Genomic DNA, 23,216 nt, shown 5'->3' with positions numbered 1-23,216 from the left:
TTCACGTAGCATGTCTGTACCATTTGGGTGGTTACGGATCCTACTGGTAACAAATCTAGCAGCACACCTGTGAATTGCTTCAATGTCTTCCTTTAATCCAATGTGGTGTGGGGATCTCAGGAATGAGCCACAAAAGTGTTCTGTACGTGATCTCATATATGGAATAGTTATATTTGTCTAAAACTCCATCAATAAACCAAAGTCTACTATTTTCCATCCCTACCACTGTCCTTATTTGCTTTTTCCATTTCGTAGCATTTTTCATGAGTGGAAATTATTAGTTGCTCTGAAAGTTATTTATTTATTTATTTATTTTTTATTATTAATACGGTGTTACTCAGAGGTGTCCTTGGTTTTGCACACAGTGTCAGAGAATATGATCCTTCAGATCATCTCTGGTGGTTAAATGGTCTTCCAGCAAAGCTTTACAATTCAGGTAAACTCAAAGAAAAATGAATAGAGGTGATAAATCTGCTGAATGGGAGGTTACAGAATATCTCCATTTCCCCTGATGAAATGACCAGGAAATGTGAAGCTAAGCAGATCCACTGACACTGCAGCAGAATGGCTTGTTGCGCTGTTGTGCTGGAAAGTGTTTCTTCATCTGGTTGATAGGCACAGAGTTAAGAGAAAATGTTCCCAAAATGTCAGCATAATGTATAGTGTTTACCATTACCATTGTCAGCTTCTAAAATATAAAGTCTGGTTATTTCCATAGATGATGTAGCCTAACATACTGTTAGTTTTTATGACTGGCGAGAGATTTCATGTAGACGATTTGGGTTTTCATGAGACCAATATCAAAAGTTCTGCTTGTTGACAAAACCACTAAGGTAAAAGTGGGCTTTATCACTCATTCTTTAAATGTTAATTCTCATTTTATCCCATAACATTCAATGTCAACTGGCAAAAGTGTATCTGGTTTATTGTAATCTTGATGTTTGAGTGCTTGCACAACCCTATCTTGTATGGATGATAGTGGAGATAATTTGTCAAAATCCTTCTTACTGATTGCTGAGACCAAGTTCTATGCTGCACAATCTAGCTGGTTTTGGCAGAAATCTCCATAAAGCTTCAAGCACACAGTCAGTATTCTCCTGGGTCTGGCTTGTGGCTATCAGTGGCTTCAAGGTTTCTCACCGAAACGTTGATAGTGTTGGAAGATGGCATGGGAGACAATGGAGTTAAAATGAAACACACATTGCGCACTTGACAAACACTCCATGGCTACTAAAACTTTCACATGTCTACATGCCCAAGATCCCACTCCCATAACCCCCTACCATGACAGCCAGCCTGTGCTTAACTTGTCTCGAACTACATTTGAGACCCTCAGTATTCAGTGGCCTTATGCCAAAAACAAAATTGAGAATGCAGGTAGATGACTGTTACTTGCTGAATGGATTAAAAGACACTGCCATGAATGTTGAAAAACACTACTAATGTACAACAAATAAAATGGCTGCAAATTAAGAGGCTTCGCACAGAACATACCTACTCAATGGTAATCAAATGCAAATACTTCACAGGTGATTCTGAAAACTGGGAAAGCATGAGCCTTGATAGGCGTATGGGTCACCATAAGCTGTGAGCATGCCAAAGCCTATGGTGTTATATCCATAGAAAAGGAGGGGGAGAAAGGAGTATCAGAGGCAAGGCTAAAGAACCCCAAACAATTTCTTCCTCACATACCACATATGTATCATGCCTTCTGTTTGAATCTGACATAAGAGGATGGAGTTAGTGAAGTAGACAGGTGATATATTGATGAAGATGATCAGTAAACCAACAGTTCCAGTGCTGGTAATGAAGGAAATGCTGTCGTTCCGTAAATGTTGCAGTACACAGCCAGTTTTAGGCATTTGCTTCAAAAATTCTTGGACTGAAAATGTGTAGTCTTCAAGCCCAGTTACAACACAATAAGTCACAACTTCTGTCTACTAAAGCTACTCCTAGAATACAATTTTCACTGTAACAACCATTTTCTGTCATTAATGACATGCTGAAAAATGTAGTATAAAAGTTTCGTGATCATTGAAAAAAATAAAAGAAATTTATTCTGTAATACAAAATGTTTTCATGTAAGCTGTTTGCGTTTGTCCCTAATGACCTCGATGGTGCCGGGCATTAAACTCTTGTATTTGCAATAAAGAAAAATAGTTTTATGAGAGGCCCATTTTTTATTCAAGTGGCCATATGTTACAACATGTGTAAACCTCTTTGATATTTTGTATGGCAAAAACACCTCTGTGGATAGATTTCAGAGCGCCTGTGCTGCACACTATGTTTGTGTGCCGTGCTGGACATATTCACCCATTATGCTTCTTTTTATGTACTTTATCTTAAGTGTCAAGCAATATTTTCAGTTAATACTATCCATTTTGAATATGAGGTAACAGTTGTCTTGTTTTTACAGTAATTGGTAGCATTCAAACATAATATTTGTCCTACAAACAACTCAACGATGTGATTTGAGAACAATGCTCTCATCACATTTAAAAAGTTAGTTCATGAGGTTAAAACACTAAAAAGTTTAACAACACAGTTGCAACATTCACAAAATAAAATGTAATAAAAATATATACCATTGATAAACGATAGAAAAAATAAGAAAAAATTGCCTCGAATACAGTAAAACTTCCAGGCAAGAGACCATTCAGTTAACTGAACTCTTACAGCTGATTACAAATTTTAACTATTACACCTTTAATAATTTTTATATTTGAAAGAATGGTTTAGCCACAGGGTCCAGCATTTCAGGAACTATGGCTGATATTTTTATCAGTGACCCAAAATATAAAGTTTTAAAATCTGACAAAGCCATTATGGGTAAAGTTGGGTGTTAGAAATGTTATGTAGGTGATACGTTGTTGCTTGTGGAGAGTTCTGTGGAAGATATAGAAGAAATTGTAAAAAAGTTAGATGCCCAGAGGAACATTGAGTTTACCACGGAGCATGAAACTGACGGCAGTTTGCAATTCCCCAATTTGAATATTAAAAGGGGGGGGGGGGGCAATATGCACATATTTATCATTCACAGGAAACCGAGAACAACAGATGGTGTAACTCGTGCCATCCTTGGGTTTACAAAAAAGCTGCCTTTCGTAGTTTAGTTCACAAGGCTGTCACCATGGCAGTGGGTAGGAAGGATAGAGACAGAGAACTAACTATCATTAAGAATGTAGTGATTAATTATGGTTACAATGTAAATATCATTAACAAATTGCTGTGTGAAGGTAATAAGAACAGAAATGAATAAACTGAGTGAAGAAATAATAAGGGTCTTTATGCTGTATTATGAAACAGTCTCGCCAAAGGTCATCAATATTTTTAAACTGCGTCGTGTTAAGTGTTCCAGACAAACAGTCTAGTGAGGTATTACCTGAAACATGTCGGTAAAAATGTAAAAAAAAGTTTAAAAAATTGGGAGTTTATAAAACTCAGTGTATATCCTTTGATGCGAAGTATGTTGGACAGACAGGAAGAATATTTTCGATCAGATATGAGGAACATTAAGCTGCATTCAGACTGGGCAATTATGATAAATCAGCTGCTGTGAACCACATATGCAAAACAGGTCATCCCCTTAAGCGAATTGAAGACGACTTGGAAATCTTGCATTTAGAAAAGGAAGGGAGGAAACTTGACTTGATTGAAGAATTGGAGCTGTCACCATTAATGAAAAGAAATATGACAATATTCTGAATGCAGAAGGTAATGACAATGGGATGAGATTTCTTAATGTCTTTGTAGAATTTTTTTAAGGCTGATACATAATCATAAATTTGCAATGCCTCTGAAAAAGTACCTATAAGTTGACTATAAACTTAAGAAATGAGGAAAACATAGGTGACCAGCAGAGTAGCATTATGATTGAGCAAATAACTGTGCTTATGCTGTAATGCAGTACACGTGTCAGTTCGCAGCAACTCCTTGAGCTCTGCATTAGTGTCAGCTTGGCAGTCCTGGAGCCCACAGCAAATCAGCAGGACACAGTCTGGTGCAGTGTGGGGTGAGATGGGATGGCCATTGACAGAAATTGTCAATTTCAGTGTAAGATGAGGACACATAAACCAAAGTGTTGTTATTCCACTTCATTTTGTGAATTCTGCAATTGCGTTGGCAGACTTTTAGCATTTTAAGCTCAGGAACCAAGTTCTACAACCTGATAATGAGAGCATGTATTTGAGTTGTGTGTAGGACAAATATTGCTGTTGAATGCTACCAATTATTACTGTAATATTTTCGTGTCATGAAACACATAATATTACCCAGTATGAAGGTACAATATTCATGAGCTGTTCTTCAGTTTCGAGATGATTGCTAATCCATCAGCATTGATAAATGACCTGGTTTTCTAAATATGTTGGTATCTGTAATTGTGTGCTGAATGTTAAGGAGATGTTAATCTTGTGTAACTTCTCTTTTGCTATCCTGTCAGTCTGATCTGATTGTGCTTGTACTTGTCATGGAGAGACTGTGGATTTGATTCGTACTAAACTTCGTTTTGTGCAAAACATGGTATTCAGAAGACCCCACTACCAGGTTATTCGGAGTATTAATAATGCTTACTACATTAAGCTTATGTACATACAATAAACGAAAATATTTTCATTAAAGGAATTTAATAACCTTTATGCTATATCCACTGCACTGGTATGACCTGAACTGTGTGCAGAGTCTGTCAAAGTGGAGACATGATGCCCTTGGTGCTATAGGACGAGAAAGAAACCACATTGGCCAACCTAAGCTTTATATTATATACCATGTTTATATTTTTAATAGGGTTATTGGAAACGTTAAATGCGGGTGAAATCTTTCAATTACCAGCTGTTACTCTTTAGTTGGATTTGAGTCACTGTGTCAGGTGTTAATTTTTTAACTGAATAATTAATTTGAATGTGTGTTATTTATATAATGTTTATTTATTAAATAATGAAGTGTAGTCATGGTAACAGTTGTTATTGCTCTAAGGTCCCACATGTGTGCCCAAGAGTCATCTGGGATATTGTGTACTGTAGTGGTGTCTGCACACATATACGTCATCCTTTTGTCAGCAACATTTTATAACCTCGTCAGATACACCTGCTGCTAATTCTTATATCTAAATTACTCATCAAAGTGGTTTATTTTTTGTTCCTTTTCTTTCCTTCAGTTTGTCTTGTCTTCTCCCCCTTCCCGTTTTTGAAGAAAGTTCGTACACTACACAATTTTTATAGATATAGATAATTTAGAAATATAAAAGATTTTGTTGTAGAACAATTTTGTAATGGAGGAAACATGTAATGCATACCATTTTCCGCACTTAATTAAAAAATTTGTAGTATAGATGTCTTGAGCATTCACAAATTTGCTGTTTAAAATTAGTTTATATAGTTCTTCTTCATAAAATGTTTGTATAGTTGCATAGTGTATACACAGCTTATTCAGTCTGTAATTAGATAAATTGCCATAGTGCTGTACTTACATATCTACTTCATATTCCATAAGATCCATACATCTGTATCTGTACATCTAACCCACTTCCTTTCTGTCGGTACATTCTCTCCCGTAGCATGCCCAATCAGTTTCTTAAACAACTGTATAATTAACAAATTGCTCAATTAAAGCAATCGTAAATGGGGAGGGCCAGTGCACGACATACGTAAGGCTTAGGCACATGAGTTGTTTTATGACAGTTACGTGAATAAAAGTTTAAGCTCATTAAAAAGGTTAAAAGATCTGTCCTACCAAAAAGAATTATTATTCAGTTAGATGTTGGGAATATTGTGCATGCAGCCATTGCCACAAATGAAGACCTTTCAAATTGTAAATATAATAATTAAAATAAAAGATTAAAACTGTGGAACAGCCACAAGCTGAATGTAACTTACGGCTGCTACACAGTTTCATTTTCTTACAGTTGCTGTTCCCCTGCAGGCAAACACCTGCACTCACCGAAATAGAATAATTATCACCACAAATGTGTAGTTACTTAACATTAATATTTTTTGAAGTTTTCGGTCTACTTAACTGCACCTGTCAGTTCTGTGCGTTGTGTGTACATTCTGTAGTCCTGTAGCAATTTAGTAAAATATGTCTGATGTTACTTATGCTTCTGATTAGGTTTCTGTACCGTTCTGTAGTGAATCCTACTTAACTTCAAATCCATGATCCAGTGGGATTTTTTATCCAGTACTGCCTAAGCTTTGAACATACTGGGTTAATCACTAACGCAGAACTGTATCAGAAGCCATACAGATTCATGCAGCATGCACATGATTGCCATTATATTCTTACTGTTTTGCACTTTGGAAAAAGGAGTAATAAGCTTGATTTCACAGCAGGCATTTCCGAAATCCACACAGATTTTGATAGAGATGACTGGAAGTAGAAGTGACTTTGGCTGTCTCATAACCGCACGGGTTGCACCTCAGTAAATAGCACGATTAGTTTCATGTAGTGATAGGTAAAACGGTTAATATACAGTTTTTCTTTTTGTACACTATGTAAAAGTCAACATAGTAGTTCATTCTAAAATACATTATTGCAAGTTGCTACTTCAAATTAGTCTGTGACAATATTAGGAATATTCATAATATTGTCATTATTCCATCCTGGATTTTCCATTGTCAGATTAATCTGTTTTAGAGACAGTGTGATGACACTTATTTGTTGTTCTTCAGGTGTCAAGCAAGCCCTGAAAGAAAGTACTGGCATACATCGGGGTCATGCAACTACAGAAAATAATGTTGCTGGAGGTGTTATTGTTGTGGATCACAAGAAGAAGGTGCCACAGAAGAGAGTGAAATGTGAAGACATAACTAACATGGCAACGTTTATTGGAAACGTTGTAAATACAAATATTTCTGTTTCTTCTCTTGATCCATTTCTGACATGGAATGCATATTATGACCAACAGTGGGTTGATGCATGTGAGAGACACTTCATAAAATGGCTGAATTCACTGCTAACACCACCAGCCACTTTAGCCTGCAACTCTGAATCAGTAACAGGTATGAATAAAAGCATCACATTGTTCTTTGATACTTTCTGCATAGATGAGACTATTGTTGATTTTTTTCAGTAGCACACACAGTGCCAGTACAATAGCTTTACTTTCTCTATTGCTCCAACATAATATACAAGGAGAAGAATAACCTGTACTAAATAGGAAACACTTCCTGATGTCCTGCAAAATTTTATTTGGTTCAAACCAGTTTTTGGCTTCTTAGGCGATCTTCAGGTGAGAGATAATGCAAAAACAGGTAAGATCATATGCAGCTTACAAGGAAGGTACAAAAATGATCATGTAGAGTGTGTACATAGGAATGTATTACATTTTTTGTCATGCAGAAATAATTACATTAAAAAAGAAAACAGTACATTTAACAAATGATGACAAATAATTTTAAATTTACAATTTCAATCTAATAATTATAACTTGATTTAAAATTGCGGAAACTGAAAATAGTTTGATCATTTAGTACTAAGCTAACATTTTGTCATGTTGGCTGATTTCAATATTTCCAGAAGTGTCATCTTGCTTTACAAAATGTGAAACTTCGCATTCTACATCCTATGAGTGGTTTTCTGTTAAAAGATGATCTGCAAAGGTTGAGTCTTCCTTTCTTAATCTCCAGCTTATCACATGTTAAGATAATCTATTAGATACAGTTTTGCATGACTGACCAATATATAGCTACTCACAATGCTTCCATGTGATTTTTTAGACGCAACTCTATGCTAAGGGTTGAAATTTGTCCTAATCATTGAAAAAAAAATTATATACTGCTAGTATTATAAAATGCAGGTCTATTGTTGAGAGCCTTCAACTTTTTGCCGGCAAATGGAAGGATGGCTTCATATTGGCCACCATATAGAACTGGTGTAATTTTACACATTTTCTTTTTTTCGTGGTATATTATTATTCAGGGAAAACCTGTAGCAATTACTTCAAGTGATATCATCGCAGAAGAAGCTAAGTAGCTAGTGGTGTAGTGGTTGCATGGAGGGTCGTGAGTTCAAAACTCACCTGAACTTTAAAATTTTAATTTCTGTATTCGGTTTGAGTACATTCTAGAAGTATCCACAAATGTGAAGAATCATTGTACTGGAATGTCCTGTTGCTGTATAAATACTGTATGTGTTCTAGCCGGAGGCAGTTCGCTCCGCTCCCTTGTATGTGTAAGTGCCGAATAAACCTTCGTTAAGTGAAGTTAGTGTTTGTCATTCATCTACTTGCACCTTCTTCTACTTGCACCTTCTTCTACATGACATTATTCCGGTGGAGGCGCTAGGTTCTGGAACCTGTGATAGCGCACATTATCGACGACACAGTGGCTCCCATCAAGCCACGACAGAGCCGCTGTTTATGTGGCGAGAAACCAGAGTTCGAGCCATATTCAACAGATTACAATCTATCAGAGACAGAAGAAGAAGAGGACATTACGATGACAGCAACTGTGTGCCACCACATGAGACATTCTCCTGGGTTCTCTGGTGATGATGGCCAAGACCCAGTCAAGTGGCTGAAGGTTTATGAGCATATAGCCAAATTTAACAAAGGGGATGATGCCGTGTGTTTGGCTAATGTATTTTTCTACTTCGAGGGCACTGCCAAGCAATGGTATGAGAACAACGAGAAGTAGTTCACAAGCTAGGAAGTATTCCAGGCGGAACTGAGCAAGTATTTCGGTGACACACGATGACAGAAGTACAAGGCTGAAGCTAAATTAAAATGCAGGGTGCAGCATCCAGGAGAAACAGCAGCATCCTACATTAAAGACATATTGGAGCTGTGTAAAATAGTGGATTCTAGGATGGAGGAGGAACATATGGTCACACATCTCTTGAAGGGTGTTGCTGAGGACATGTATCACGCCCTACACCTGAAGGAGATTTCAACAGCAGACGACTTCATAAAATGGTGCCAGTATATCAAGACAATGCATCAAGAAAGAATTACATGCAAGAAGTTTGAACGGCTTCCAAACATTCTATTGATGTCTGTGATGGAGGAAGAAACTGATTTCACAAGTGTTGTTCGTTAGATAGTAAGTTCAGAAGGCACTTGGATTGCACGGTGAGCAAAAAACTGAGACGCTTCAAGAGATCATAAGGGAGGAAGTGGAACAGACATTGAACCCGATCTTTCGTCTTTCATTTCTCTTTAAAACGGTAAAAAAGTTGAGACCCAGGCGAAGTTACGTTCCTACAATGCCGCATGAGGAACATGTTTGGACACCAAGGAAGACTGATGTCTGGAGGACCCAGGATAACCAACCAGTATATTTCCACTGCAGACGACTGGGACATATGGTGCGCTATTGTCAAGAAAGGCGGCGGATATTTGATGACACCTGCACCAGATGACAGCAGACGCCAATTCCGGGACGACAAAGATGAACAAGGTCACCAAAGCCGCAAGTTAGCTGCTGGAGAGGACACTCTCCAACACGCTGATCGAGGTCTCCATTGCCATTTAGAAGATCCAGCCGATCATATAGCTGCTGCAACCAGGAAAACTAAAGGGTGCTACCTTCCTTGGAGGTGAGGCCGCCGAAGAGAAAAATCCTCTGCAGTTGATCGCTACAAAAATGGTAGGGAACTATGTTGATATCTTCATGGCTGGCTGACCAGCTCAAGCTCTTGTGGACTCTGGAGCATCATATTCAGTCATTTCGGAGAAGTACTGTCGCCAGTTGCAGAAAACCATATTCGTCGCCAACAAAACATCTCTGCTGAAGGTGGCTAATGGGAAATATGTAAAACCTACAGGAAGATGTGTCATTCGTGTGGGTATAAGTGGCAATACACAGCCCTTAGAATTCGTCGTCTTGCAAGAGTGTAGTCATGACGTCATTCCCGGATGGGACTTTTTGAAAGCTTCTCAGGCAATTATAGATTGTGATCACTCGAAGATTATGCTCAGTGAGATACAGAGGTAACTGTCACGTGTCACGCCATGCATCAGCCCATGGATCTTGTAGCGGAATATAAGAGAAGCATACCACTGAAGAATAACTTGGTCATTCCAGCCTCTGTCGTCTCGTTTAAGAACAGATTCGGTGAATTGTGCATAGTTAACTGACACCAAGAGCTGCAAATCCTTCCAAGATGCAAGTGCGTAGCAAATGCTGAGCTCTGTTAATTGCAGAACAGCTGAACATCATAGAAATCTCCCATCCCGAGTGTGTGGGCGAAATTAGCGCTACCACTACGAGACAAGATCTTCTAGTTCGACTATCACCATACCTCACTAAAGAAAAACAGAAGAAGCTACTTGCCATTCTTCAAGAGTTCTCTGAATGCTTCAATCAACAGCTGAAGAGCAAATTAGACAAATTGACGGTGAAGTAACGAATTAGCACTGGAGATCATCAACCAATAAGCCAGAGAGCATACCGTGTGTCAGCAATGGAACGTTGAATAATTTGCGACGAGGTAGAGAAAATGATGATGAGTGACATCATTCAGCCTTCGTAGAGCCCATTGTCGTCACCAGTGGTTCTCGTCAGGAAGAAGGATGGCAGTTGGCACTTTTGTGCTGATTACAGGAAGCTTAATAAGATAACTGAAAAGGAAGTTCACAGTCTTCCTCGAACTGACGATACACTAGATTTCTCAACCATGGACATGTACCCGGGATACTGGCAAATCGAAGTTGATGAGGCTGATCGTGAGAAAACTGCATTCATCACCCCTGAGGGCCTGTATGAATTTAAGGTAATGCCGTTTGGTTTGTGTAATGCACCAGCAACTTTTGAACGGCTGATGGATAATCTTCTGTCACCTGAAGTGGACAATGTGTCTTTGTTATTTAGATGATGACATTGTGTTCGCAGAGACATTTGATGAACACACAAAAAGACTGAGGGCTGTTCTTAAGTGTCTCCAACAAGGCGGACTGAAACTTAATCCAAGAAAGCGTCTCTTTGGAGCAAAAGAAATCAAAATACTTGGACACCTAGTGTCAAATGAAGGTGTGCGACCAGACCCAGAAAAGTTGAGCTCTATAACGGAATTTTCTATTCCTAAAAGTACAGGCTGACTCACGGGAGATGGACGGTTTTTAATGAAATAATACTCAGCCAACTTTAAAATTAATGCATGTTTATTTACATGAAATCAAAGCTCATTATTTGCCATTTTAGTTAACAAAGTTATTTGTGAAAAATAATGTTGTCAAGGTGATGTCCATCATTTTGAACGCAGGATTCAAGTCTCTTCTCAGAATCCTCCATCACACGGACTAAAATCTCTGCAGGGATGGCAGCAATTTCTTGAGTGATTGCATTCTTCAACTCGTCCAAATTTTGTGGTTTGTGGTTATAGACACAGTTCGTAAGGTACCCCCACAGAAAAAAAGTCACAGACTGACAAGTCGGGAGACCTGGGAGGCCAAGGAACATTGCAAAAACGTGATATAATTCAGCCAGGAAACATGCGTCTAAGAATTGTCATTGAAGTGTTTGCGATGTGTGATGTTGCCCCATCCTGGTGGAACCAAATGCATTTTAAAGGGATTCGTCGTCTTCTTAGTTCTGGTTTCAAGAATGTTTTCAAGCATACGAATGTAACGAACCGAATTAACAGTAACTGTGGCCCCGTTCTCTTCAAAAAATAAGGTCCGATAATACCAACAGAGCCAAGAGCACACCAGACTGTTACTTTTGGTGAGTGTAGAGGACGCTGGTGGATAAGGTGTGGATGCTCTGGATCCCAGTGACGTAGGTTTTGCTTATTCACAGTCCCATTTAAATGAAAATGAGCTTCATCGCTCATCAATAAAATTTCATTTTCATTCTATCCCAAAATCGCTTGCATTCTGTAAGCGAAGTCTTCTCGTACAGCAAATTCAGTTTGCTTAAGTTGTTGGACAATGAGCATTTTGTTGGGATGGAATTTTAATTCTTCATGCAAAATTCGTCTAACCGATTCATGATTGATTCATAACTCACTAGCGTGACATCCAGCTGACCTTCCTGGGCTACTGACTGCCGCTTGCCTTACCCTTTCAACATTTCCTGGTGCCGTTACTCTGCGTCTCGGGCCAGGATGCTTCTTATCCAGTATGTTTCCAGTTGATCTGAAGTTTTCCACCCATCTGAGGATTGTGTTACGGCTGGGAACAGCTCCATGTCAACCGACATTAAACCGCACTCGAAACAATCGCTGGGTAGCAATAATAGACTCACCACTTTTCACGAAACTGTCATAGACAAACACCCGATGTTGCAAGTCCCACTGCTCCATAGCGACTGAATAATGGCGTCTTGTGTGGATCAGTACTATCCCCACCACGACCACGTCCCACCACTGCGCCCTCAGTACTATGCAGTTCAAAACCGTCCGTCTCCCATGTGTCACCCTGTATTAGAGATGTGAGAAGTTTCCTCGGATTATGTTCTTATTACCGTCTTTTTATCAAAGACTTTTGTATCAAAGTCAGGTCACTCCAAGAGTTGTTACAAACCGATGCTAAATTTATCCGAGGTGGTGCTCAAAAAGATTTTTACTATGTGCTGCAAAAAGCTCTGGCGACAGACCCTGTACTTGGTCCGTATGATGAGAGAGCACCTACAGAACTACACACAGATGGCAGTGGGTGTGGGATCGGTGCTGTTATGGTGCAGATTTTGGATGGAAAATAGAATGTTATAGCCTATGCTTCTAGGACACTTAGAGAGCTGAGAGAAACTACTCAAATACAGAAAGAGAGTGTCTTTCTGTGATCTGGGCCATGTGCAAATTTCGACAGTATCTCTATGGAAGGCCATTCGCAGTTGTTACAGACCATCATTCACTTTGTTGGTTGACGGGTCTTAAGAATCCAACAGGACGACTCGTCAGGTGGACACTACGTCTTCAAGAGTATGACATTACCATAGTTACAAAAGTGGGAGAAAACACCAAGATGCTGACTGTATCTCAAGAAACCCTGTGCAAGACCATAAAGACTTTGATTAAGATAGTGACTGTCTCGCTGCACTCCAGGATCTCTCTGCTGAGCAGGATGCCAAGATATCTCAAATTATGCTTGCTGTAAATTGGTCAGAGGATGTGAAAGGACAATTTAAGGTAGTAAATGGATTACTTTGGAAGGAAAACTTTGATCTGTTTGGAAAGAGGTGGCTACCAGTAATTCCTAAACACATGCACTAAGATGTTCTACAGAAATTCCATGACGCACCTTAAGCCGGACATTTAGGATTTATTAAGAGATGCGATAGAATCCGCATAAGATTTTTCTGGCCACATTTATTTAGGAGTGTCAGTCACTGTGTGTCGCTGTCGAGAGTGCCAGAGGAGAAAGGCAGTCCCCCAGAAACCACGTGGCCAACTCATACCAATTCCACCAGCGGAAATGCCTTTCTAGTGTGTTGGGATTGATCTCTTTGGACGATTTCCAACGTCTGCTAGTGGTAGTAGATGGATTATTGTTTGCACTGATTATCTGACACGCTATGCCTTTACAAAAGCCGCGAAAACAGCCGAAGCATTCGAGGCAGCCAAATTCATCGTAGAAGACATTGTATTAAAACACGGTGGCCCAGGGTCATTAATTATGGATCGAGGGAAAGTTTTTAAATTGAATCTTGTGACAGATAAACCGTCGGCGCAACATTGCTCATCACATGATGACTGCCTACCATCCGCAAACTCAAGGGCTTACTGAACGCCTTAATAAGACCTTGGACAACATGCTATCAATATTCGTCAGTGTTGAGCAGCGCAACTAGGATGAGGTGCTACCTTTCGTGACGTTTGCCTACACCACCACCAAACAAGACACCACCGGATTTACGTCATTTTTCCTGGTGCATGAGTGTCAGACAACTATAACAATAGACACTGTGTTTCTGTTACATCCTGATGACGTGGACGATGACTTCATCAGATAGGTGTTAGCCAGACCAGAGGAAGCTCGGCAGTTAACTTGACTCTGCATGCTGCAGGCTCAAGAAAACGATTGCCGAAAGTATGAGGTGGGCCACTGCCTTGTTGCCTACCAGCCTGGTGACCTTGTCTGGATCTTCACTCCTGTTCGGAAGGTTGGTCTCTCTGAGAAGCTCCTCAGGCGCTACTTTGGACCTCATAAGGTTGTAAGACAGTTGTCTGATGTTACTTATGAAGTAGACGATTTCGACCCTGACACAAGACGATGAAAGATCAGAGATACAGTCCACGTCCTTCGAATGAAGCTCTACAAGGATCCTGCCACCCAGGGTAAATTCAAAGCTCCAGAGACAGGCAACAAGCGGAAAGGTGATGAAGAGCTCAGAAGTAAGGGAAGTTCTAAGATCACTGCCACGGCGAACATCAGTCATTGGGAGTCAGAGTATGCAGGACCGATGACTCGTTCCTGAACTAGGATGACGTAACACCGAGACGCTGTTCTCTTAAGGAGGGAGCAATGTTGCAGAAGACTGTTGCATGGAGGGTTGTGAGTTCAAAACTCAACTGAATTGTAAAATTTTAATTTCTATATTCGGTTCGAGTACATTCTAGAAGTATCCACAAATGTCGGGAATCTTTTTACTGTAATGCTCTGTAACTGTATATCTACCGGATGTGTTCTATCCGGAGGCAGTTCGCTCCACGCTCTTGTATGTGCAAGTGCTGAACGAACCTTCGTTAAGTGAAGTTAGTGTTCATCATTCATCTACTAACACCTTCTTTTAAGTGACGGTATGTTTGATGGTTTGTAGTTCTGTTTGAAATTCAGATTCAGATAATGGGACAGCTATGAGGTGAAGCACCATTGAATGGAAAGCTGCATATTTAAGACTGTGTGGGTAATGAGAACTTGGAAGGATTACTATACTTGTAGCTATGGTTTTTCTGTAAATGCTGAATAAGTGTGTCTTTATGCTAATGTATATATATAAGGTCCAGGAAACTTGCAGAACAACCCTCCAGCTCCCTTGTGTACTGAATTTTCTTATGTTGGGAGTTCAAATATTGTAGTTATGTATCTAATTGTTTAGTTGTACCAGTTGATAAATACGATGCGTTATCCACATATCTGAACCAACTTGTTGTGTTGAAATTCAGTGGTGCTTTCTGTAGCTCATTTTGTTCAAAATTGCCCAGGAAAAAATTTCAGATAATATAGGACCAGGAGAAGAAACCCATAGCTAGGCCATCAGACTGACTACAATGTGTGTTTTGTAACTGGTTACAGTAGTATTAAATGTTCTCGTTGCAGTTGCAGGCCATTCCAGTGTTGTATCAAAATTTCCTTTGTTTGCTGAAGCTTATTACAACTTTTTCTTTATAGTGGATATTGTTGCACTTTGGAAACAAACCTCTAAGCAACAGAAAATTGACTTGGCACAGAGTCGTGAAGTGGTTTCCTCCTTGTACAACACCAATGAGAGGCTGAACTCACTGCGCAAAGCTGCTCGTTTACTGTTCAAGTCGAATGAAGTTGTGGAAGTTTTGAGTAAAGTAACTGCAGGAATAGAGAAAAAAGTACTATGTATCCGTGATGATAAAGCACTCTTACAGGATATCGGTAAGTATGCTTCTGAAAATTAAAAACAAAAGCTTAAACGTAACACACTTTTTGCTCTGTGAAAACATGTTTTTGCTCATTTTTTAGGTCTAAAGCAGTATATCTTAAAACTGCTTCTATGCTACAATCCTCTGTGGCTGCGAATAGGCCTAGAAACAATTTACGGAAAAAATATTTTACTATCATCCAACTCTGATGTGCAAGGCCTAACAGCATTTCTCGTGCACAATTTTCTGGAAGACCGTTACATCAAACAGAAATACAACCATTCTAAAGCTCTGCATATGTATGATACAGCATATGTTCAAGCTATGAAAAAGTTCATATTAAAGAAGTTTTTCTCTCTTGTGTACGTCCTAGATCGAGCAAAAGAGACAAAACTGATTGGTCATGATCCATGTTTGTTCAACAAAAATGCTATGTACAAGGTATGTATCTATAAACATGTAGTATTCTAATTTGGAAGTTACCATTGCCACTGTAGACTGCCTGCAACTTACTGCCCACATGACAAATTATGTCTTAATGTCTTCTCTCTCTATGCGGTGAGTAGCAGTCTATCAACAAACCCCAATGACTGTTGCTTTCCCAATACTTCGAAAGATTTGTCTCACTGTGAAGAGGCATTACTGTGTTTTGAGTGGTGGTTCATCCTCTGCACACAGCCTCTGAACTGGCTTGTCCAATTAGAGCATGTTGACCAGCTGCTGGCCTCATAATGATCAATATAGTATATACAGCTTATGATGAACCATTAACTGCATCACCATAGTTAATTCAGAACTTTACAAATGCTTGTTTGATCTGCAAAAGTGAAGATCTGTCAGAGCTCCAGGTTTGTCAGCTGAAACTCTTCAAAATGTATAGTGACTTTATTAAATTTGTTCTTAGGTCTTTTAGGTAAAGTGTCCATATATTCTTCAGGTTTCAGTTTCTCTGTATGCAACTGCTATCTGTTTGAAGTTTGAGAATCACAACATCGCATGGGATTTGGGAGATTGGGTTGTGCATCGAGACTGAGCTTACAGTTCAGAGACAAACCCATCACTGAAAATACCAAAGGGTGAGCTTTCACTGTTGCAGACTCATAAGGCTGACGACCTTGGTGACAAATATGGTTGTAGTTCATAGACTTTTTTTGAGAAATCCAATTCAGGTTGCCACAGTTCCCATTCTCAAATTTGTGTGCAAAGAAACAACTAAGTTTGATTTTACGATAAATGCTAAACCATTCGGCCTACACTGCCGTCTTCGAGAACTACAGTGTGTATCCATCCAAAGAGGACAATAGTGTCATATTATCCTTCCTGTGAATAGTTCTGAAGCTGCAAACATGTAGAAAATTGGTGCTAATTTCGCAAGAAGAAAGCTTTCTTGATGTCTTACTACAGTCAAATACATAAAGCATCCACCTGCTTTTTGATAGGCTGCTTGAGGCTTCATACCTTTGAATTCTTGCACATGTAGATGTTTCTCAATTAGTGTTGAGACAGCATTTGCGTATGCCATATTAAGTTGGAGAATACGTACTAAAAGATCTCCATGACTAATAAAAACTGAACTGTCTTAACCGTGTTTGGCATTAATATTGAAGAAGAGTCAAACAGCTTCTGCTTTAATCTAGAATTCCATCTGCAATGTGCTCATAAAACCATTGCTGATGCTCTTTCTTTTGTTCAAGTAACAATTCAGAAATTATCATTGTCCTCTGCATAATCTAATTTGTAGTAAATTGGCATTTGTCATTTAGTTACTGTAGCAGATATTGTAACTAACGTATTGTTACATTTAGTCTTGCCTTAAGAGGAATATAAATTATCTACATTCATTGTAAATTAAATCTATTTTTGAGTTTCGTAACAACTATAATTATTCTCAAAAAGTTTTAGGAAACCATTAATTTTTACCACTGATTTTTCTGTTGCCTGAACAGAAATCTCATTTTGTGTGTGCTTCAGTTCTTATAGCGAATTAGTAATTTTTTAGCTCAACAAGATTAAAAGATTATCAGCAGGCTTAAAGTTATTTGTTCACTGTCCCATAATATGTGTCAGTGGCCAAAATGCAGCCCCACTGTGAGTGCTGTTCTTGAACACAGGACGAATTGGTTGACATTCATAAGCAGGTGGAAATTGCCCCGACTGCCGTCATACGATTCACAACCGATGCAAACTGGTATGTTGGAAAATCTCCAGAGTGTTACGTACCTGTGGTATGGGTACCAAAGGTATCCTAAGTATTCTGTGCATCCTGTCTCCTGTGCAGAAAGTGCAGGATTTGTCTTTACTTGTCCACTTAACTGTGAGTGATTTGTCAGTGGTATATCTAGGGATCCTGTACAGGGTAGATGAACAGGAAGAACTCAGGGTGTTAAACCGATCCCTGTACCCAACAAGTTCAAGGTGCTGTCTTTCACTGAAACTGAAACTGAGCCAGTGGAACTCACTTCACCTCTTTTGTGGAAACCTGTTCTGTCCAGCATCAGGAGCAGGCAATTGCAAAAGGGTAGGGGTTATTAATTGTTCGCAGTTGAAACATATGGCAAATGACGGTACCCTTTATGAAAATGGCAGCAAGGAACAGGAAAAGACACAGGTGCACTCAGTGTGTATGCCTGTGGCTCTCATTCAACGTGTTGAAGAAGCTATTCTGTCTGTCATTGAGGGAACAGGATGCGGCCAACTGCAGATTGTGGCACACATTGTAACAAATGATGCCTGTCATCTGGGCTCAGATGTCATAGTTGTATTGTTCCAGTGACTGGCAGAAAAGGTTGAGAGAACTAGCCTTGTGCACAGAGTTTTAGTGGAACTCACAATTTGAAACATTGTCCCCAGAACTGATTGTGGCCCACTTGGTTCTGTGTTGAGTGGAAGGACTGAAACATAGACTTTGAAGGTTCTGCGACAAGCTAGGCTGCAACCTCCTGGACTTCACCATAGGGTTGAGAACTGTAGGGTCCCTCTAAATTGATCAGGTGTTCACTACACATCAGAGGCTGCTACCCAGCTAGCTGACTGTGTGCATGGTGCACCCAAGTGTTTCTTAGAAAAGAAGACTCTCCATCCAATCCAGATAACAATAGTTGCACCAAACACAGAAGTATCAGTGTAAGGTCGAAAGAATTGCCTCTGACAGGTGAGAGTATCAAAGTCCTAGTGGTTAACTGGCAAAACATTCACAACAAAATGCCAAGAGTTTGAAGAGCTCCTGAAAAACAATGAAGCTCACATAGCACTAGGTACAGAAAGCTGGATGAAGCCTGAAATTGATAGCAGTGATATTTTTGGAGAGAAGTGTATATCAAAAGAATACGCAAATGGAATATGGAGGTGGTGCATTTGTTGCATTAGACTCTAATCCACTGAGATAGAAATTGAATCCGCCCATGAGACTGTTCGGGCAAAAATCAGCATTGGCTGGGCATAAAATGGTAATTTGACCCTTCTGTCCCTACATCTCCTGATGTAACCGAAAACCTTACAGAAAACCTCAGTTCGCTTATACTTAAGGTCCCCAGTCATACTGAAATCATCAGTGGAAACTTTAATGACCCAACAGTCAATTGAGAAAGGTAGAGTTCTCTTTGTGGTGTAAGTGATAAGATATCCCTCTGTTAACTACAAGCTATTGTTAATGAGGTATCTTGAACGGAGTGATCTCCATGCCAACCAGCATGGATTCTGAAAACATTAATCGTATTCTCATTCTTGAAAGAAAAAACATTGTTTCACAAAGCGCCTAGCATCCAGCGCATGTTGGTCAATCGATTACTCATATGATTTTGAAAGCATTTTAACATTTTTGAACACCTAAGTTGATTGCTGAATGAATCATAAGTTGGGCTATGCGAGCTGAGGGGAATGAAGCAAAATGGATGACTGCCAATCACTGTCTGATTACGTGGTTGATTGGGTTTGTGAATAATTAGCATTGTTATATTTACTAGTGAAATCTATAGATTCAGACAACCAGAGTGGAAATAAATGACTAACAGGAATAACAGGTAAGAAAGATTACGTATTATCTTCTCGGTGTACCCAAGAATATGAAATTTTGACAGAAAATTTTTGGCCACATCGCTTCACTTGTAAGGGCCAGTTCTACAGTCCCAGGCTAGCAGCCGCTTAAGTTCTCTTCTGGAAGCAGCATGGAAAACGTGTTCTATGAACATTTAACAACGCCTGACCGGAGTATAATTGCTGGGTAATGAAACCGATGATTCTGACAGGGTTTGTGAAGTTACCCGGCAATTAAGTTTTGACAATGGCAGGAATAGTTACAAAATTAGTGATAAGATTGTTTGTTAGAACGAGGAAAGAGAAAAAACGGGGACATTACACAAATTATGGAAGAATATCACGATTCCAAATTTATATAAAAATTTCGTACTACTACTTTTCACTCTTGTGCTTGAGAAACTGGTGCGTATGAATGAAATGTGAAACTGTTTCCTAACATAGGCCTAACAGGCATTTGATATTGGTACTTTGTGAATTATATTCTGTCATGTTATAAAAATGACCATTTGTGTCAAAACAGTCTCATCTACATCTACATCCATACTCTGCAAGCCACCTGATGGTGTGTGGCGGAGGGTACCTTGAGTACCTCTATTGGTTCTCCCTTCTTTTCCAGTCTCGTATTGTTCGTGGAAAGAAGGATTGTCGGTATGCTTCTGTATGGGCTCTAATCTCTCTGATTTTATCCTCATGGTCTCTTCGCGAGATATACGTAGGAGGGAGCAATATACTGCTTGACTCTTCGGTGAGGGTATGTTCTCGAAACTTCAACAAAAGCCCGTACCGAGCTACTGAGTGCCTCTCCTGCAGAGTCTTCCACTGCAGTTTACCTATCATCTCCGTAACGCTTTCGCGGTTACTAAATGATCCTGTAACGAAGCGTGCTGCTCTCCGTTGGATCTTCTCTCTCTCTTCTATCAACCCTATCTGGTACAGATCCCACACTGCTGAGCAGTATTCAAGCAGTGGGCGAACAAGCGTACTGTAACCTACTTTGTTTGTTTTCGGATTGCATTTCCTTAGGATTCTTCCAATGAATCTCAGTCTGGCATCTGCTTTACCAACGATCAACTTTATATGATCATTCCATTTTAAATCACTCCTAATGCATACTCCCAGATAATTTATGGAATTAACTGCTTCCAGTTGCTGACCTGCTATTTTGTAGCTAAATGATAAGGGATCTATCTTTCTATGTATTCGCAGCACCTTACACTTGTCTACATTGAGATTCAATTGCCATTCGCTGCAGATCCTCCTGCATTTCAGTACAATTTTCCATTGTTACAACCTCTCGATATACCACAGCATCATCCGCAAAAAGCCTCAGTGAACTTCCGATGTCATCCACAAGGTCATTTATGTATATTGTGAATAGCAACGGTCCTACGACACTCCCCTGCGGCACACCTGAAATCACTCTTACTTCAGAAGACTTCTCTCCATTGAGAATGACATGCTGCGTTCTGTTATCTAGGAACTCTTCAATCCAATCACACAATTGGTCTGATAGTCCATATGCTCTTACTTTGTTCATTAAACGACTGTGGGGAACTGTATCGAACGCCTTGCGGAAGTCAAGAAACACCGCATCTACCTGTGAACCCGTGTCTACGGGCCTCTGAGTCTCGTGGACGAATAGCACGAGCTGGGTTTCACACGACTGTCTTTTTCGAAACCCATGCTGATTCCTAGAGAGTAGATTTCTAGTCTCCAGAAAAGTCATTATACTCTAAAATAATATGTGTTCCAAAATTCTACAACTGATCGACGTTAGAGATGTAGGTCTATAGTTCTGCACATCTCTTCGACGTCTCTTCTTGAAAATGGGGATGACCTGTGCCCTTTTCCAATCCTTTGGAACGCTACGCTCTTCTAGAGACCTACAGTACACCGCTGCAAGAAGGGTGGCAAGTTCCTTCGCGTACTCTGTGTAAAATCGAACTGGTATCCCATCAGATCCAGCGGCCTTTCCTCTTTTGAGCGATTTTAATTGTTTCTCTACCCCTCTGGCGTCTATTTCGATATCTACCATTTTGTCATCTGTACGAAAATCTAGAGAAGGAACTACAGTGCAGTCTTCCTCTGTGAAACAGCTTTGGAAAAAGACATTTAGTATTTTGGCCTTTAGTCTGTCATCCTCTGTTTGAGTACCATTTTGGTTACAGAGTGTCTGGACATTTTGTTTTGATCCACCTACCGCTTTGACATAAGACCAAAATTTCTTAGGATTTTCTGCTAAGTCAGTACACAGAACTTTACTTTCGAATGGAAGTGTTTGATGGAATTAGAAATTTATACTTTCGTAATATGAAAATATGCAGGCTGCATGTTACTTCACATCAAAGACCTTCCTAAACCCTGTATTTTCCCCTGAGTTTCGGGAAATTCTACATCCGTGTATAAAACCGTAACCATTCAAAAGATAAGTTTACAGTTCCAAGGGAAAATATACTATCACTTAACACAGAAAAAGTGTGTTTTCACCTGGGAGAAAGTGTATTTTTAGCTGGGGAATCCGGGAAAAATCCTGGAATTTTTTTCATGACTGGTACAATGGGACGTATGCTCTGCCGTGCAGTTTACAGTGATCTGCAGAATATACATGTATATGTAGTTTTCAGGATTAAATTACAAGCTTACCATAATTAAAAACGCGATAAAATAGACATGGATCTTCACTACTTTTACCGTTAATCCAAAATTAAGCAGCATGAAATTTTTATGACCATAAATTGCATATCCTTGTGGTGTTATAATGGAATCGTTCAGGCTGTTCACTTTATGTTTCGGCAGGTCATTTAGAAATGTTGACTTTGTTAGACTACACCAGCTCTAAACTATTAGCAGCAATGTTCGACACTGCTCTGATCTTTTTTGTGCAGATTGTTCACCATGACTTACTTGGGAACAGCGCCGCAAGTTGAAGTTTTGTTTTCAAATATCACAACCAGATTCAGCCACCAAGGCCATTTTCAGGCGATTATGAGTCTTTCGTTTTGGGGCTACATCGGCAGATTGCTCTAACAGTATCACACCGAATGGCGTGGCTGAATGTTTCATGGTAGTCAATACTGTTGCGTTGGGTGTAGCATCAGATAACAAGTAGAGCTTAATAATCAGAAATTTCCAGTAACATCTCATTAAAAAAAAAAAAAAAAAAAATTATAAAGATTGCCTTGCACTGTGCTGGTAATTCTGTCAGTCTATGTGAAATTTTCCACCTCAAACACAATTTTGTCTTTCATTATTCATTTCCATCTAATGAAGTTCGGAGACCTGATTGCTTCAGAATACTTTCTGAGCTAATCCAGTTCTGTTAACATACATCCTGTAAAATACACAAAATTATTCCAGTTTTTCCTTTTTCAAAGGTCGATCTGTGCTCTTCCAGACCCATCTGGCTTAGCTGCATTTTCCACAGGAGGACTTTATGATCCACTAACATTTCTAACCCATCCCTGTTTAAGTCATCTGGCTTAGCTGCATTTTCCACAGGAGGACTTTATGATCCACTAACATTTCTAACCCATCCCTGTTTAAGTCATTGTAATAGAAGTGTCCTTATCAGATGCTGTCTTAATTTCCTCATGTAGGAATATTATCAAGGTTTCTCCTGGAAATCCTGTCTCACACATCTCTGCTCAACCAGTTTTTGTCCAGAAGTGAGAACCATCAACATTTTCAGCATA

General features: G+C 39.5%; 1 protein-coding gene across 1 annotated transcript in view; it reads left to right on the top strand.

Moving 5' to 3' along the window:
- Nucleotides 1–23,216, top strand: part of LOC126419033 (protein abnormal spindle) — a 165,299-nt gene that overhangs the window by 80,615 nt on the left and 61,468 nt on the right. The window contains exons 7-9 of the mRNA XM_050086093.1: nucleotides 6,666–6,995; nucleotides 15,266–15,502; nucleotides 15,590–15,930. Coding sequence (XP_049942050.1) covers nucleotides 6,666–6,995; nucleotides 15,266–15,502; nucleotides 15,590–15,930 — 908 coding nt within the window. The remainder of the gene's footprint in view (nucleotides 1–6,665; nucleotides 6,996–15,265; nucleotides 15,503–15,589; nucleotides 15,931–23,216) is intronic.

This window comes from Schistocerca serialis, chromosome 9, assembly GCF_023864345.2.
Source record: "Schistocerca serialis cubense isolate TAMUIC-IGC-003099 chromosome 9, iqSchSeri2.2, whole genome shotgun sequence".
Classification (NCBI taxonomy): Eukaryota; Metazoa; Arthropoda; class Insecta; order Orthoptera; family Acrididae; genus Schistocerca; species Schistocerca serialis.
Note: the sequence above shows the minus strand (reverse complement) of the source record. Positions and strands in the feature narration are given on the sequence as shown.